Genomic DNA, 15,657 nt, shown 5'->3' with positions numbered 1-15,657 from the left:
TCCCCTATATGCAACAGGACTAAGTAATTCCCCCCTGTATGCATGGTTGAATTATCCACTGTGATCTATGTTAGAATGTAGGCGATATCTGTGTTACGTAAAAGTCCACCTCTCAACCCATTCCTATTTGGGATTATATACACTAGGAATTTATGGTGACATAAAAAAAATCAAAGTAACTACCACATCTGAGTAAATTCATGTACTTATATAGACTGAGTACAAGTAGGTATAAGTGGAGTGAGTTTCCGGGAGATATTTCTGTTGAGTAGAAGGTATAAGGGTGAACTACCAATATTAATTGTGACAGTCGATATATAATTGATTTAAAATAATATAAGTGATCGATCTGTGGTAATATTGGAATAGGTATAACAATTCTACCATTATTAGACACAGGTAATACACGCGGACACGTTTTTTAACCCTTTATTTACACCTTTCAATCTAATAGGATTCACGTTAGTTTGTCTGATTTTAACTCTTATGTTTCACTGTAGTCTGGGTCGTATATACATTATATTTTAATATAATCAATAAAGGTTATGTTTTATGATTGATTTTTTCTGAGTGCGTCAACCATACAGATTCTTCTTTTTTCTCTTCCTCCCAACCTTAATGTACGTATACTGTAGTTGACAGCACCCCCATATACATAGCATTGTCTGAAATACAAGAAAGGGGTCTTTTTGGAGTGGTTGTAGGGTGACGATTCCCTTACACCCACAGCATAAGAACAGGATATAGTGAGTGTGCAGATACCCAAGTTCTGAATCCTAAAGAATGGTCCTCCGTATGGCAATGGCAACATTGAAACGATTCTGGTCCACAGTTAGCAGGAAAAAGGCAATTTTGGTGTCCTGTGATGCTGTGTTCCAAGGAATCAAAATAGAAGATGACCCATGCAGCAATGGTAAGTGATAGTTGACGGATCCTGGTTCACAATGTGCAGTGATCGGTAGCCACGTCCTTGGTGGTGTCTCTAGGAGCAATATTGCAGTATAAGCTTAGCAGCCTGGTGACTTGGTTCCTGGCACGTTTCGCTGCTCCTGGCAGCTTCATGATAAAGCTCCCAGGAGCAGCAGAACGCTTCAGTGACCTAGTCACCAGGCTGCTGGACGTATTCTGGAATATTGCTCCCAGAGACACCACCAAGGACTTTTTCCAGTTGATGAGCCACCCGTGGGCCTGTAGGTATTGGACCGTCAGTTCCAGATGACTGAGGAGAACATCTTGGGAGTTCGCCAGGATCAGCAAGTTGTCCAGATATGGCAGGATCCTAATTCCCTGACGGCGGAGAAGGGCAGTCATCACGGCCATGACCTTGGTGAAGATCCAAGGGGCTGTGGCCAGTCCAAATGGCAGAGTCTGGAACTGATCATGGAGGTTGCCAATAGCAAACCGCAGATATAGTGGATATGAGACAGAAATAGGTATATGCAGGTAAACATCCTGTATGTTCAGGGATACCATATAGTCGTCGGGTTCCATGGCCAGTACAATAGAGCGCAGAGTTTCCATACGGAATTTGGACACACTCACAAATTTGTTCAATGCTTTGAAGTTGAGTATAGGCCGGAAGGACCCATTTGGTTTCAGAACTAGAAACAGGGTCGAATAGTATCCACTGCCTCTCTGGGACAGGGGTACCAGCACTACCACTCCTGTGTCCAGGAGGGATTGCACAACCAAGTGTATAACTTGCGCTTTCAACGGATCCAAAGGGATATCCGTCGAGCAGAACTGGCGAGGGGGACGTCTCTTGAAAGAGATTGCGTACTCGTGAGAGACAACTTCCCGCACCCAGGCCTGGGCGAACTGCAAAAGTCGACCTCCCACCCTGGGGTCCCCCAGGGGGAGGCACGTCTCGTCATACAGCAGGCTTGTCTTGTTTGAAAGCAGGCTGACGGGCGGTCCAGGATTGTTTAGGTTTGGGAAGTACGAGCCCGTCTCTGGTACGCCTGACCCTTTGCCTTCCCTGGAGGTCGAAAGGAACGAGAAGTGGTACTCTTTGCCTTCGGTGCAGAAGGATTGGTACTTGGGAGAAATGCAGTCTTAGCAGTTGCCAAGTCAGTCACAATCTTATTCAGATACCCCCAAAAAAAGGATGTCTCCCTTAAAAGGGAGCACCTCCAAGTCTAGGTCCACCTCCCAGGACCTCAAACACAGAATTCGGCTAGCCAGTATAGACGTAGTAGACTCCTTGGCTGCCTCAGAGGCCCCCTCCTGAATATAGTGGGAGGCTAAGGTAATATGAGACCGATATTGTCTGGCAGTGTCAGAAATATACCGAGACAGCTCATCCTCAATTGCCTTGACCCATGCTTCAATTCCTTTCGCGGCCAGGAGGCTGCTATAGTGGGTCTATGTACAGCACCGGTAAGAGAGTAAATAGACTTCAGGCATCCCTCCACACGCTTATCAGTCGGTTCCTTCAGTGAGGTGACAGGCAGAGTAAATGACACAAAACAAGATGGGCGACATGATAGCCCACCAGCAGTGGAGTTTCCCACTTGTTACTCAACTCCGCAGGACTAGGATAATGAGCTAGCATCTTTTTAGACAGGGAAAATGTCTTTCCTGGAGACGACCATGATTCCTGACATATGTCAATTAAATGGTCAGAATGTGGTAAGACTACTTTAGTAACCTTCTGATGTTTGAACTTATCAGGTTTCTTAGACGCAGTAGTGGGCTCGATCTCATCATCTATTTGGAGAATCAGCTTAATAGCCTCCACTGGGTCAGGAGCATCAATCTGGGTTGTAGATTCCTCATCAGAAGAGACTATCAGTGTCTGATGGATCAGTATATTCCCCATCCTTATCAGAATTATCCAAAATATTAGAGAATTGTGAGGAAGAAATGGCCCTCTTAGATGACCCCTTGACCCCAGAGGGGCATGGGGTAGACTTTTGTCTAACCAACGACTGATTTAATTGTTATAACTGGGTAGACAGTGTCCGCCCAGGGCGGACTAACTACAGGGACAAATATGTGGCTGCAATGGCACAGGAGGTCCCACAGGGGGCGTAAGACGTGTCACAAGCGTATTCAGCATACTTGAGAACGCTGCCCAAGGTGGTTCCTGACTGGCCGCAGGCTGACTGGAAGATGTATGCACCCAGTGCCTGAACCATCAGCTAAAACTTACCCCCTCAGGTAAATCCTTGGTGCCAGCACTGCATGATGCAGAAGGATCCGCAGATTTCCCGCCCTGTGTGTCAGACATTATAGGGAATGTAGCCTTAGAGCGGAACAGTACAAAATAGCCAAACACAATATCTGCAAATAACCCCCTGATTTACAGTTGTGCTCAGTTTACATACCCTAGCAGAATGTGATTTTCTGGCCATTTGTCAGAGAATATGAATGATAACTCACAAACTTTTCTTTCACGCATGGTTAGTGGTTGGGTGAAGCCATTTATTGTCAAACAACTGTGTTTACTCTTTTTACAATCATAATGACAACAGAAACTACCCAAATGACCCTGATCAAAAAAGTTTACATACCCCAGTCCTTAATACAGTGTATTGCCCCCTTTAACATCAATGACAGTTTGAAGTCTTTTGTGGTAGTTGTGGATGAGGCTCTATTTTCTCAGATGGTAAAGCTGCCCATTGTACTTGGCAAAAGCCTCCAGTTCCTGTAAATTCTTGGGTTGTCTTGCATGAACTGCACATTTGAGATCTCCCCAGAGTGGCTCAATGATATTGAGGTCAGGAGACTGAGATGGCCACTCCAGAACCTTCACTTTATTCTGCTGTAGCCAATGACAGGTCGACTTGGCCTTGTGTTTTGGATCATTGTCATGTTGGAACGTCCAAGTACGTCCCATGCGCAGCTTCCGGGCTGATGAGTGCAAATTTTCCTCCAGTATTTTCTGATAACATGCTGTATTCATCTTGCCATCAATTTTGACCAAGTTTCCAGTGCCTTTGTAGCTCGCACATCCCCAAAACATCAGCAATCCACCTCCGTGTTTCACAGTAGGAATGGTGTACCTTTCATTATAGGCCTTGTTGACTCCTCTCCAAATGTAACGTTTATGGTTGTGGCCAAAAAGTTAAATTTTGGTCTCATCACTCCAGATGACTGTTCCAGAAGTTTTGAGGCTGGTCTCTGTGCTGTTTGGAGTATTGTAAGCGGGATGCTTTGTGGCATTTGCGTAGTAATGGCTTTCTGCTGGCAACTCAACCATGCAGCCCATTTTTCTTCAAATGCCTCCTTATTGTACATATTGAAACAACCACACCACTTTTTTTCAGAGTCCTGTATTTCAGCTGAAGTTATTTGTGGATTTTTCTTTGCATCCCGAACAATTTTCCTGGCAGTTGTGGCAGAAATTTTTGTTGGTCTACTTGACAGTGATTTGGTTTCCACAGAATCCCTCATTTTCCACTTCTTAGAGTTTGAACACTGCTGATTGGCATTCTCAATTGCTTGGATATCTTTTTATATCCCTTTCCTGTTTTATACAGTTCAATTACCTTTTCCTGCAGATCCTTTGACGATTCTTTTGCTTTCCCCATGACTCAGAATCCAGACACGTCAGTGCAGCACTGGATGAAAGATGCAAGGGTCTTTCACGAGTCCATAAACTCACTGACCTTTTATACACACATACTGGTTACAAGCAAACAGATCACAGGTGAGGATGGTTACCTTTAGTAGCCATTCCACCCAGTTTGTCTCAACTTGTGTGCATGTTATCAGGCCAAAACCTCCAGGGTATGTAAACTTTTGATCAGGGTCATTTGGGTAGTTTCTGTTGTCATTATGATTTAAAAAGAGTAAACACAGTTGTTTGACAATAAATGGCTTCACCCAACCACTAACCATGAGTGAAAGAAAAAGTTTGTGAGTTATCATTCATACTCTCTGACAAATGGCCAGAAAATCACAAATTCTGCTATGGTACGTAAACTTATGAGCACAACTGTATGTGACAGTAAATACAGGGCACAGAGGATTAAAGCGGTATGAGGTGACTGAAATACACAGTAAAAAATACCAAACAGTATATACTGTGTAGCACTAATATGAGACCCTGACGCACCTAGCCCCCCAGGGTACAGAATATAGTGATAGCAAGAAGTGTGATACACGAGAATGAAATCCATACAACAGGTACCCTCAGTCACAGGTACAATGCAGAAGTTATTACAGATACACAATAAAACTGCACTGGACTACTAAAATTACATAGAGATATGTATATAGATATAAATGCACAGTAGATACTGAATGTATATCACAGAATACTTATACTAAATATTTAGATAGCAGGCACTTAAGCAATACTTAAGTGCCTGTAAATGCACAGCACTGATGAGACAGGCGGCTTTACATAGGAGACCGTGCCCTACAGTCCCGGAGATCTGCCCAGCTACTTGTGTAAAGATGGTGCAAAAATCTGTCGGAGTGAGGGAGAGTGAAATGCAGCTCCAGGGCAGGAACACCAGCAGTAGATGGTGCCCATAGCTGGGGGGAGGGGCTACAGGTCAGCGCTTTATCCTTTATGCTGTTCCTCACCACCGGTTACTGTGGAACCTATGTAAACCGGATTTTAGTTAATCCGACCTGTGCTCGCTGCCCTGGTAGATATAGTGGGGTTCCTGTGCAGTACAGTGTCCACGCCAGTGGCATGGTCCATCTCCTGGGACCACGACTTTTCCGGCGGGTCCCACCTGGGGGACCCTCTTACCTCCTCCTTGATGTGCAGCCACGCGATCCAGGAGAGCGTCAGCAGTGGCGTGCCTGAATACCGGTGTGCCTCCGCTGCAAGTACCCAGGAACACGGCCGCGGGAGTATGCAGCGCTGCTGGGGAGGTGATGGAGCAGCAGCACAGAATGTCAGAACGACAAACAGTGCTGCGGCCCTTGAATCTTCTTAAAAAGCTCTTTTCAAGGCTGCCTAGTGCAGCCCCCCCGTTAGTGACCTGGGAACAGCTGTAGCCTGCTGGTGCCTTGGATCAAGATCCAACTCTCCCCCCCCCCCCCCCCCCTCCCTGATGTATTCCCTGTGGAATCCCAGTGTACCCCGCTGCAGAAAACAAAAATGTAAAATAAACTGAAGAAAACTCTGGAGCTCCAGAGTGTGCATCCTCTCCTGAGGGCACTTTTTTCTAAACGCTCTGTGGGAGGGGGCATAGAGGGGAAGAGCCAGCACACCCTGTGAAGAAATTTAAAGTGTACCAGCTCCTTTGGACCCCATCTATACCCCATCGTACTAAGGGGGTCATTCAGAGTTTATCGCTAGCTGAAAATGTTCGCTGTGATTAAGTAAAAATCCAGCACAGTGCGCACGCACTTTCACAACGGCCGATGTATTTTTACACAAGGTCTAGTGAAGCTTTTCAGTCGCAATGGCAGCCGCAGTGATCGATATGAAGGGGGCGTTTCTGGGTGTCAACTGACCGTTTTCAGGGAGTGCTCGAAAAACGCAGGCGTGCCAGGAAAAACGCAGGGCGTGTTTGGGACGTCAAATCCGGAACTGAATGGTCTGAAGTGATCACAAGCACCGAGTAGGTCTAGAGCTACTCAAACTGCACAATTTTTTTTGGTAGCCGCTCTGCGATCCTTTCATTCACACTTCTGCTAAGCTAAAAATACACTCCCAGAGGGCAGCAGCTTAGCGTTTGCACGACTGCTAAAAACTGTTCGCGAGCGATCAACTCGGAATGACCCCTTATGTCTCCCCAATATCCCTTAAGGATGCTAGAGAAAATAAAATCAACCAATTAAGGAGGTGATTCATAGGTGGAAGCTGCTGCTGAAGCTGATGGGTGTCCTACAGAAATGGCAGCTGGCTGAGTCACAGTTCCGCAGATATAAGTACAAAGATGCACTACTGTGCACTATCTAACATAGTACCTACCTACGAGAAAATGGGGTTGATTCTGCCCAGTATCAATCAAAATATAATTTCATGGGCTAATTTTAAAGTAACATAATTGGGACCAACATATGTATAATGCGCCCTTTTTCAAAGCAATGACTGTGGTTGGTGGTGCACCCTAGAGTCAAAGAAACTGTGTATATGTACAAAGAAAAGAAGACTTGCGTTGGGGCACTCTTGATTAGATTGTGTTACTAACTATATAAAATATTTAAACTTTATTGATCTGCATTAAAAACTTTTCGTACTGACGACCATCCCATTTATCCAGTTTTTGCAATGTCCTGCGGATCAGTGTAGTAGTCATCTGTAGTTTGTGAACTAACAAAGTGAAGAATAAATAAAAATACATCAACTACGTAAGTAATCACAATCTGGCAAAAAATAGGATTTTAGTACCTACCGGTAAATCCTTTTCTCCTAGTCCGTAGAGGATGCTGGGGACTCCCAAAGGACCATGGGGTATAGACGGGATCCGCAGGAGCTTGGGCACACTAAAAAGACTTAAGACTGGGTGTGAACTGGCTCCTCCCTCTATGCCCCTCCCCCAGACCTCAGTTATAGGAACTGTGCCCAGGAGAGACGGACATTTTGAGGAAAGGATATTTGTTAAACTAAGGGCGAGAAACATACCAGCCCACACCACAAACATACCGTACAACCGGAGTAGCAGGAAACCAGATAACAGTATGAACTAACAGCAGCAACAAGCTGAATATAACTGATACACAACCCACGTGTAACCAAAATTAACCAGTATCAATACAACTGCAAGGAACAATCCGCACTGGGATGGGCGCCCAGCATCCCTACGGACTAGAAGAAAAGGATTTACCGGTAGGTATTAAAATCCTATTTTCTCTTACGTCCTAGAGGATGCTGGGGACTCCAAAAGGACCATGGGGGTCTATACCAAAGCTCCAGAACGGGCGGACGACTCTGCAGCACCGATTGAGCAAACATGAGGTCCTTATCAACCAGGGTATCAAACTTGTAGAACTTAGCAAAAGTGTTTGAACCTGACCACGTAGCTGCTCGGCAAAGTTGAAGTGCCGAGACCCCTCGGGCAGCCGCCCAAGATGAGCCCACCTTCCTGGTAGAATGGGCCTTTACCGACCTTGGTAACGGTAGCCCAGCCGAAGAATGACCTTGCTGAATCGTATTACAAATCCAGCGTGCAATAGTTTGCTTAGGAGGATTTCCAATCTTGTTGGAAGCATACAGGACAAACAGAGCCTCTGTCTTCCTAGTAAGAGCCGTTCTGGCGACATAAGTTTTCAAAGCTCTGACAACATCAAGAGATTTTGGGACCCCCACAGCATCCGTAGCCACAGGTACCACAATAGGTTGGTTTATGCGAAACGAAGAAACCACCTTCGGCAGAAGTTGTTGACGAGTCCTCAATTCCGCTCTATCCGAATGAAAGATCAAATATGGGCTCTTGTGAGACAAAGCCGCCAACTCGGACACTCGTCTGGCAGACGCCAGAGCCAAAAGCATGACCACTTTCCAAGCGAGAAACTTCAACTCTACCTTACGCAAAGGCTCAAAACCAGTGAGACATAAGAAACTGCAACACCACTTCAAGATCCCACGGCGCCATGGGGGGCACAAATGGAGGATGGATATGCAGCACTCCCTTCACGAAAGTCTGAACCTCAGGAAGGACGGCCAATTCCTTTTGAAAGAAAATAGATAAAGCCGAAATCTGCACTCTGTTGGAACCCAATTTCAGGCCTGCATCCACGCCTGAATGCAAAAAATGGAGGAAACGACCCAAGTGAAACTCCTCCGCAGGAGCTGCTTTGGTTTCACACCACGACACATACTTTCTCCAAATACGGTGATAATGTTTCGCCGTGACCTCCTTCCTAGCCTTAAGGAGAGTGGGGATGATCTCCCCGGGAATACCCTTCCGAGCTACAATTTGACGCTCAACTTCCACGCCGTCAAACGCAGCCGTGGTTAAGTCCAGAAACAGGCAGGGCCCCTGCAGTAACAGGTCCTCTCAGAGGAAGCGGCCAGGGATCTTCCACTAGTGATTCCTGAAGATCAGGATACCAGGCCCTCCGTGGCCAATCTGGCGCGACGAGTATTGCCTGAACCCTTGTTCGCTTTATGATCCTCAACACCTTTGGAATGAGATGAAGCGGAGGGAAAACATACACCGACTTAAACACCCACGGAGTCACCAGGGCGTCCACCGCACAGGCTTGGGGGTCCCTTGACCTGGAACAATACTTTGGAAGTTTCTTGTTGAGTCGAGACGCCATCATGTCTATCAGAGGAATTCCCCAACGCCTTGTCACTTCCGCAAATACCTCTTGATGAAGAGCCCACTCTCCTGGATGGAGATCGTGTCTGCTGAGGAAGTCTGCTTCCCAGTTGTCCACGTCCGGGAGGAAGACTGCTGACAGAGCGCTCACGTGCTGTTCCGCCCAGCGGAGAATTCTTGTGGCTTCCACCATTGTCGCCCTGCTCCTTGTTCCGCCTTGGCGGTTTACGTACGCCACCGCTGTTATGTTGTCCGACTGGATCAGGACAGGGAGACCCTGAAGAAGGCTCTTCGCTTGCAGGAGGCCGTTGTAAATGGCTCTCAACTCGAGAACATTTATGTGGAGAGAAGATTCCTGGCTTGACCATTTTCCCTGGAAACTTCTTCCCTGCGCGACTGCGCCCCAGCCTCGGAGACTTGCATCTGTGGTCAGCAGGACCCAGTCCTGGATTCCGATACGGCGTCCCTCTAGAAGGTGAGAGCCTTGCAGCCACCACGGGAGAGAGATCCTGGCCCTGGAAGATACTTATTTTCCGGTGCATGTGTAGGTGAGACCCGGACCATTTGTCCAGCAGGTCCCACTGAAACACCCTGGCATGAAACCTGCCAAACGGAATGGCTTCGTAAGCCGCCACCATCTTCCCTAGCACTCGAGTGCATTGATGAATCGACACTCTTGTCGGTCTCAAAAGCTCCTTGACCATGGTCTGTATTTCCAGAGCTTTGTCCTCCGGAAGAAACACTCTGAAGCTCCGTGTCTAGGACCATGCCCAGGAAGGGCAGCCGAGTCGCAAGAATCAACTGAGACTTTGGCAAATTTAAAATCCAACCGTGATGTTGCAGAACAGTCAGGGAGAGTTCCACATTCTTTAGCAATTGTTCTTTTGATCTCGCCTTTATCAGGAGATCGTCCAAGTACGGGATAATTGTGACCCCTCGCTTGCGAAGGAGTACCATCATTTCTGCCATAACCTTGGTGAAAACCCTCGGGGCCGTGGAAAGCCCAAACGGCAACGTCTGAAATTGGTATTGACAATCCTGCACCACAGATCTCAGGAAGGCCTGATGCGGAGGATCTCGGGACGTGTAAATAGGCATCCTTTATGTCGACTGACGCCATAAAATGCCCCCCTTCTAGGCTGGAGATCACAGCTCAAACAGATTCCATCTTGAACTTGAAAGTTTACAAGTATGGATTGAGGGATTTTAGGTTCAGAATCGGTCTGACCGAACAGTCTGGCTTCGGTACGACAAAGATGCTCGAATAGAACCCTTCCCCCTGTTGGGACAGGGGAACAGGGACAATGACCCTCTGTTGACACAACTTTTGTATCGCAGCATTTACCACTTCTCTTTCTGGAAGAGAAACTGGCAAGGCAGATTTGAAAAAGCGGCGGGGGTGGCATCTCCCTAAACTCTAGTTTGAACCCTTGGGACACTATGTCTAAGACCCAAGGATCCAGGGCTTATTGAAACCAGACCTGACTGAAGATTTGGAGACGGCCCCACACCGCAGGGGAGCCCCAGCGTCATGCGGTGGACTTAGTAGAGGCGGGGGAGGACTTTTGGTCCTGGGTGCCTGACACTGCAGGCGACTTCTTTCCCCTTCCTCTACCCTTTGAAGCGAGGAAGGACGAGCCCTTACCTCTTTTGTATTTATTAGGCCGAAAGGACTGCATCTGCTGATGGGGCACCTTTTTCTGTTGAGTGGAAACATAAGGAAGAAAAGAGGACTTACCAGCAGTAGCGGTAGACACCAGGTCAGCAAGGCCGCCACCAAACAAGACACTACGTTTGAAGGGGAGAGCTTCCATATTTTTCTTGGAGTCGGCATCAGCATTCCATTGATGGATCCACAGCGCCCTCCTAGCCGAGACCGCCATGGCATTGGCTCCTGATCCCAAGAGGCCAACATCCCTCGCCACATCCTTTAGGTAATCTGCAGCGTCCTTGATATAACCAAGAGTCAAAAGAATGTTATCCTTATCAAGGGTATCCATATCAGAAGCTAAATTATCAGCCCATTTAGCAATAGCACTACTCACCCATACCGACACCACACCAGGTCTGAGCAATGCACCAGTATTAACGAAAATGGCCTTCAAAGACATCTCCAGCTTGCAATCAGCCTGATCCTTGAGAGCAGCCGTGTCAGGGGATGGAAGCGCCACCTTCTTGGACAAACGGGATAGAGCCTTGTCGACATTTGGAGACGACTCCCATTTTTCCTTGTCATCAGAGGGGAAAGGATACGCCATAAAAATTCTCTTGGGAATCTGCCACCTCTTGTCCGGCGACTCCCAAGCTTTTTCACAAAGAGCATTCATTTCATGAGAGGGGGAAACTTCACATCAGGTTTTTTTCCCTTTAAATAGGCAAATCCTTGTGTCCTGAACAGCAGGTTCGTCAGAGATATGTAAAACATCTTTAATAGCCACAATCATGTACTGAATACTCTTAACTACCCTTGGGTTTAAAGTAACCTCATTAAAATCGACATCGGAATCAGAGTCCGTTTCGGTATCTGTATCTACCATCTGGGTAAATTAACGTTTTTTGTGACCCTGAGGGGGTCTGTACCTGAGCCAAAGCATCCTCCATGGATTTTCTCCATGCTTGTGTCTGAGAATCAGATTTATCCAGCCTCTTAGACAATAAAGCCACATTGGATTACTGTGTTAAGTACACTTAATGCTAATCAGCAGTCGGCTGTGCCAACAGAGCAATTTCCAGCTCCTTTTCTGCACCCCCAGTAACTTCCTCCGGGGAGGAACACTCAGCCTCAGACATGCCGACACGTAGTACAGACACCCCCACACTCACACTGGCCAAATAAAGGGGACAGCCTAGAGGGAAGCCTGGACAGAGAAACACAGAGGGAGTATGCCAGCTCACACCCCAGCACCCATATACCACACAACTATAATATATGATAGTAGCGCTGTTAATAATAAGAAAGCACCAATCTGTCTCCGCTGGTGAGCTGTGCGGCTACGCCTCGCCCCTTCCCGGAGCACTGTAGTCCCGCTAAAAATTTCAAATCTTTATGCTGGCGGGGGTATTAAATATGCCTTTTTGCCAGCTTATTTTGACCCCAGTAACCTGCTGCCCAGGGCGCTCCTCCCCAGCGCCCTGCACCCTGTGAGTGCCGTTGGTAATGTGTGTGGGAGCATGGAGCCCAGCGCTACCGCTGTACAGTTACTGAAGTCTTCTGCAGTCACTGAAGTCTTCTGTTCTTCTCATACTCACCCGGCTTCTTTCTTCTGGCTTCTGTGAGGGGGGCGACGGCGCGGCTCCGGGAACAAGCAGCTAGGCGAACCAAGTGATCGAACCCTCTGGAGCTAATGGTGTCCAGTAGCCTAAGAAGCAGAGCCCTTAACTAAGAAGAAGTAGGTCTAACTTCTCTCCCCTCAGTCCCACGATGCAGGGAGCCTGTAGCCAGCAGGTCTCCCTGAAAATAAAAAACCTAACAGAAGTCTTTCTAGAGAAACTCAGTAGAGCTCCCCTAGTGTGTGTCCAGTCCCTCCTGGGCATAGAGTCTAACTGAGGTCTGGGGGAGGGGCATAGAGGGAGGAGCCAGTTCACACCAAGTCAAAAGTCTTTTTAGTGTGCCCAAGCTCCTGCGGATCCCGTCTATACCCCATGGTCCTTTTGGAGTCCCCAGCATCCTCTAGGACGTAAGAGAGATATATATATATATATATATATATTTACTTACCGATAATTCTATTTCTCGTAGTCCGTAGTGGATGCTGGGAACTCCGTAAGGACCATGGGGAATAGCGGCTCCGCAGGAGACTGGGCACAAAAGTAAAAGCTTTAGGACTACCTGGTGTGCACTGGCTCCTCCCCCTATGACCCTCCTCCAAGCCTCAGTTAGGATACTGTGCCCGGACGAGCGTACACAATAAGGAAGGATTTTGAATCCCGGGTAAGACTCATACCAGCCACACCAATCACACCGTACAACCTGTGATCTGAACCCAGTTAACAGCATGATAACAGAGGAGCCTCTGGAAAGATGGCTCACAACAATAATAACCCGATTTTTGTAACAATAACTATGTACAAGTATTGCAGACAATCCGCACTTGGGATGGGCGCCCAGCATCCACTACGGACTACGAGAAATAGAATTATCGGAAAGTAAATTCTTATTTTCTCTAACGTCCTAGTGGATGCTGGGAACTCCGTAAGGACCATGGGGATTATACCAAAGCTCCCAAACGGGCGGGAGAGTGCGGATGACTCTGCAGCACCGAATAAGAGAACTCCAGGTCCTCCTCAGCCAGGGTATCAAATTTGTAGAATTTAGCAAACGTGTTTGCCCCTGACCAAGTAGCTGCTCGGCAAAGTTGTAAAGCCGAGACCCCTCGGGCAGCCGCCCAAGATGAGCCCACCTTCCTTGTGGAATGGGCTTTTACAGATTTTGGCTGTGGCAGGCCTGCCACAGAATGTGCAAGCTGAATTGTACTACAAATCCAACGAGCAATAGTTGCTTAGAAGCAGGAGCACCCAGCTTGTTGGGTGCATACAGGATAAACAGCGAGTCAGATTTTCTGACTCCAGCCGTCCTGGAAACATATTTTCAGGGCCCTGACTACGTCCAGCAACTTGGAGTCCTCCAAGTCCCTAGTAGCCGCAGGTAACACAATAGGCTGGTTCAAGTGAAACGCTGAAACCACCTTAGGGAGAAATTGAGGACGAGTCCTCAATTCTGCCCTGTCCGTATGAAAAATTAGGTAAGGGCTTTTATAGGATAAAGCCGCCAATTCTGAGACACACCTGGCTGAAGCCAGGGCTAACAGCATTACCACTTTCCATGTGAGATATTTTAAGTCCACAGTGGAGAGTGGTTCAAACCAATGTGATTTTAGGAACCCCAAAACTACATTGAGATCCCAAGGTGCCACTGGAGGCACAAAAGGAGGCTGTATATGCAGTACCCCCTTGACAAACGTCTGAACTTCAGGAACTGAAGCCAGTTCTTTTTGGAAGAAAATTGACAGGGCCGAAATTTGAACCTTAATGGCCCCTAATTTTAGGCCCATAGACAGTCCTGTTTGCAGGAAATGTAGGAAACGACCCAGTTGAAATTCCTCTGTAGGGGCCTTCCTGGCCTCGCACCACGCAACATATTTACGCCAAATACGGTGATAATGTTGTACGGTTACATCCTTCCTGGCTTTGATCAGGGTAGGGATGACTTCATCCGGAATGCCTTTTTCCTTCAGGATCCGGCGTTCAACCGCCATGCCGTCAAACGCAGCCACGGTAAGTCTTGGAACAGACAGGGTCCCTGCTGGAGCAGGTCCTTTCTTAAAGGTAGAGGCCACGGGTCCTCTGTGAGCATCTCTTGAAGTTCCGGGTACCAAGTCCTTCTTGGCCAATCCGGAGCCACGAGTATAGTCCTTACTCCTCTCCTTCTTATGATTCTCAGTACCTTGGGTATGAGAGGCAGAGGAGGGAACACATACACTGACTGGTACACCCACGGTGTTACCAGAGCGTCCACAGCTATTGCCTGAGGGTCCCTTGACCTGGCGCAATACCTGTCTAGTTTTTTGTTGAGGCGGGACGTTCCCAACGGTTCACAATCATGTGGAAGACTTCTGGGTGAAGTCCCCACTCCCCCAGGTGGAGGTCGTGTCTGCTGAGGAAGTCTGCTTCCCAGTTGTCCACTCCCGGAATGAACACTGCTGACAGTGCTATCACATGATTTTCCGCCCAGCGAAGAATCCTTGCAACTTCTGTCATTGCCCTCCTGCTTCTTGTGCCGCCCTGTCTGTTTACGTGGGCGACTGCCGTGATGTTGTCTGACTGGATCAGCACCGGCTGACCTTGAAGCAGAGGTCTTGCTAGGCTTAGAGCATTGTAGATGGCCCTTAGCTCCAGGATATTTATGTGAAGTGATGTCTCCAGGCTTGACCACAAGCCCTGGAAATTTCTTCCCTGTGTGACTGCTCCCCAGCCTCTCAGGCTGGCATCCGTGGTCACCAGGACCCAGTCCTGAATGCCGAATCTGCGGCCCTCTAGAAGATGAGCACTCTGCAACCACCACAGGAGAGACACCCTTGTCCTTGGTGACAAGATTATCCGCTGATGCATCTGAAGATGCGACCCGGACCATTTGTCTAGCAGATTCCACTGGAAGGTTCTTGCGTGGAATCTGCCAAATGGGATTGCTTCGTAAGAAGCCACCATCTTTCCCAGGACCCTTGTGCATTGATGCACTGAGACTTGGCCTGGTTTTAGGAGATTTCTGACTAGTTCGGATAACTCCCTGGCTTTCTCCTCCGGGAGAAACACCTTTTTCTGGACTGTGTCCAGGATCATCCCTAGGAATAGAAGTCGTGTCGTCGGGATCAGCTGCGATTTTGGAATATTGAGAATCCAACCGTGCTGGCGCAGCACTATCTGAGATAGTGCTACTCCGACTTCCAACTGTTCCCTGGATCTTGCCCTTATCAGGAGATCG

The 15,657-nt window shown here is 47.8% G+C and overlaps 1 protein-coding gene across 2 annotated transcripts in view; it reads right to left on the bottom strand.

The window, feature by feature from the left end:
• TK1 (thymidine kinase 1) overlaps positions 1-15,657 on the bottom strand; it is a 44,843-nt gene that overhangs the window by 13,566 nt on the left and 15,620 nt on the right. The window contains exon 7 of one of the 2 annotated variants that reach the window (XM_063961296.1): positions 7,086-7,225. The exons of the other annotated variant lie outside the window; for it this stretch is intronic. Within the exon in view, the coding sequence (XP_063817366.1) occupies positions 7,208-7,225 (18 nt within the window). The 3' untranslated portion in view covers positions 7,086-7,207. Of the gene's footprint in view, positions 1-7,085; positions 7,226-15,657 lie in introns of those variants that run through there. 2 annotated transcript variants of the gene reach the window in all.

The sequence above is a fragment of the Pseudophryne corroboree genome, chromosome 3, assembly GCF_028390025.1.
Source record: "Pseudophryne corroboree isolate aPseCor3 chromosome 3, aPseCor3.hap2, whole genome shotgun sequence".
Classification (NCBI taxonomy): domain Eukaryota; kingdom Metazoa; phylum Chordata; class Amphibia; order Anura; family Myobatrachidae; genus Pseudophryne; species Pseudophryne corroboree.
The sequence above is the reverse complement of the archived record's forward strand: the minus strand, read 5'-3'. Positions and strand labels throughout refer to the sequence as shown.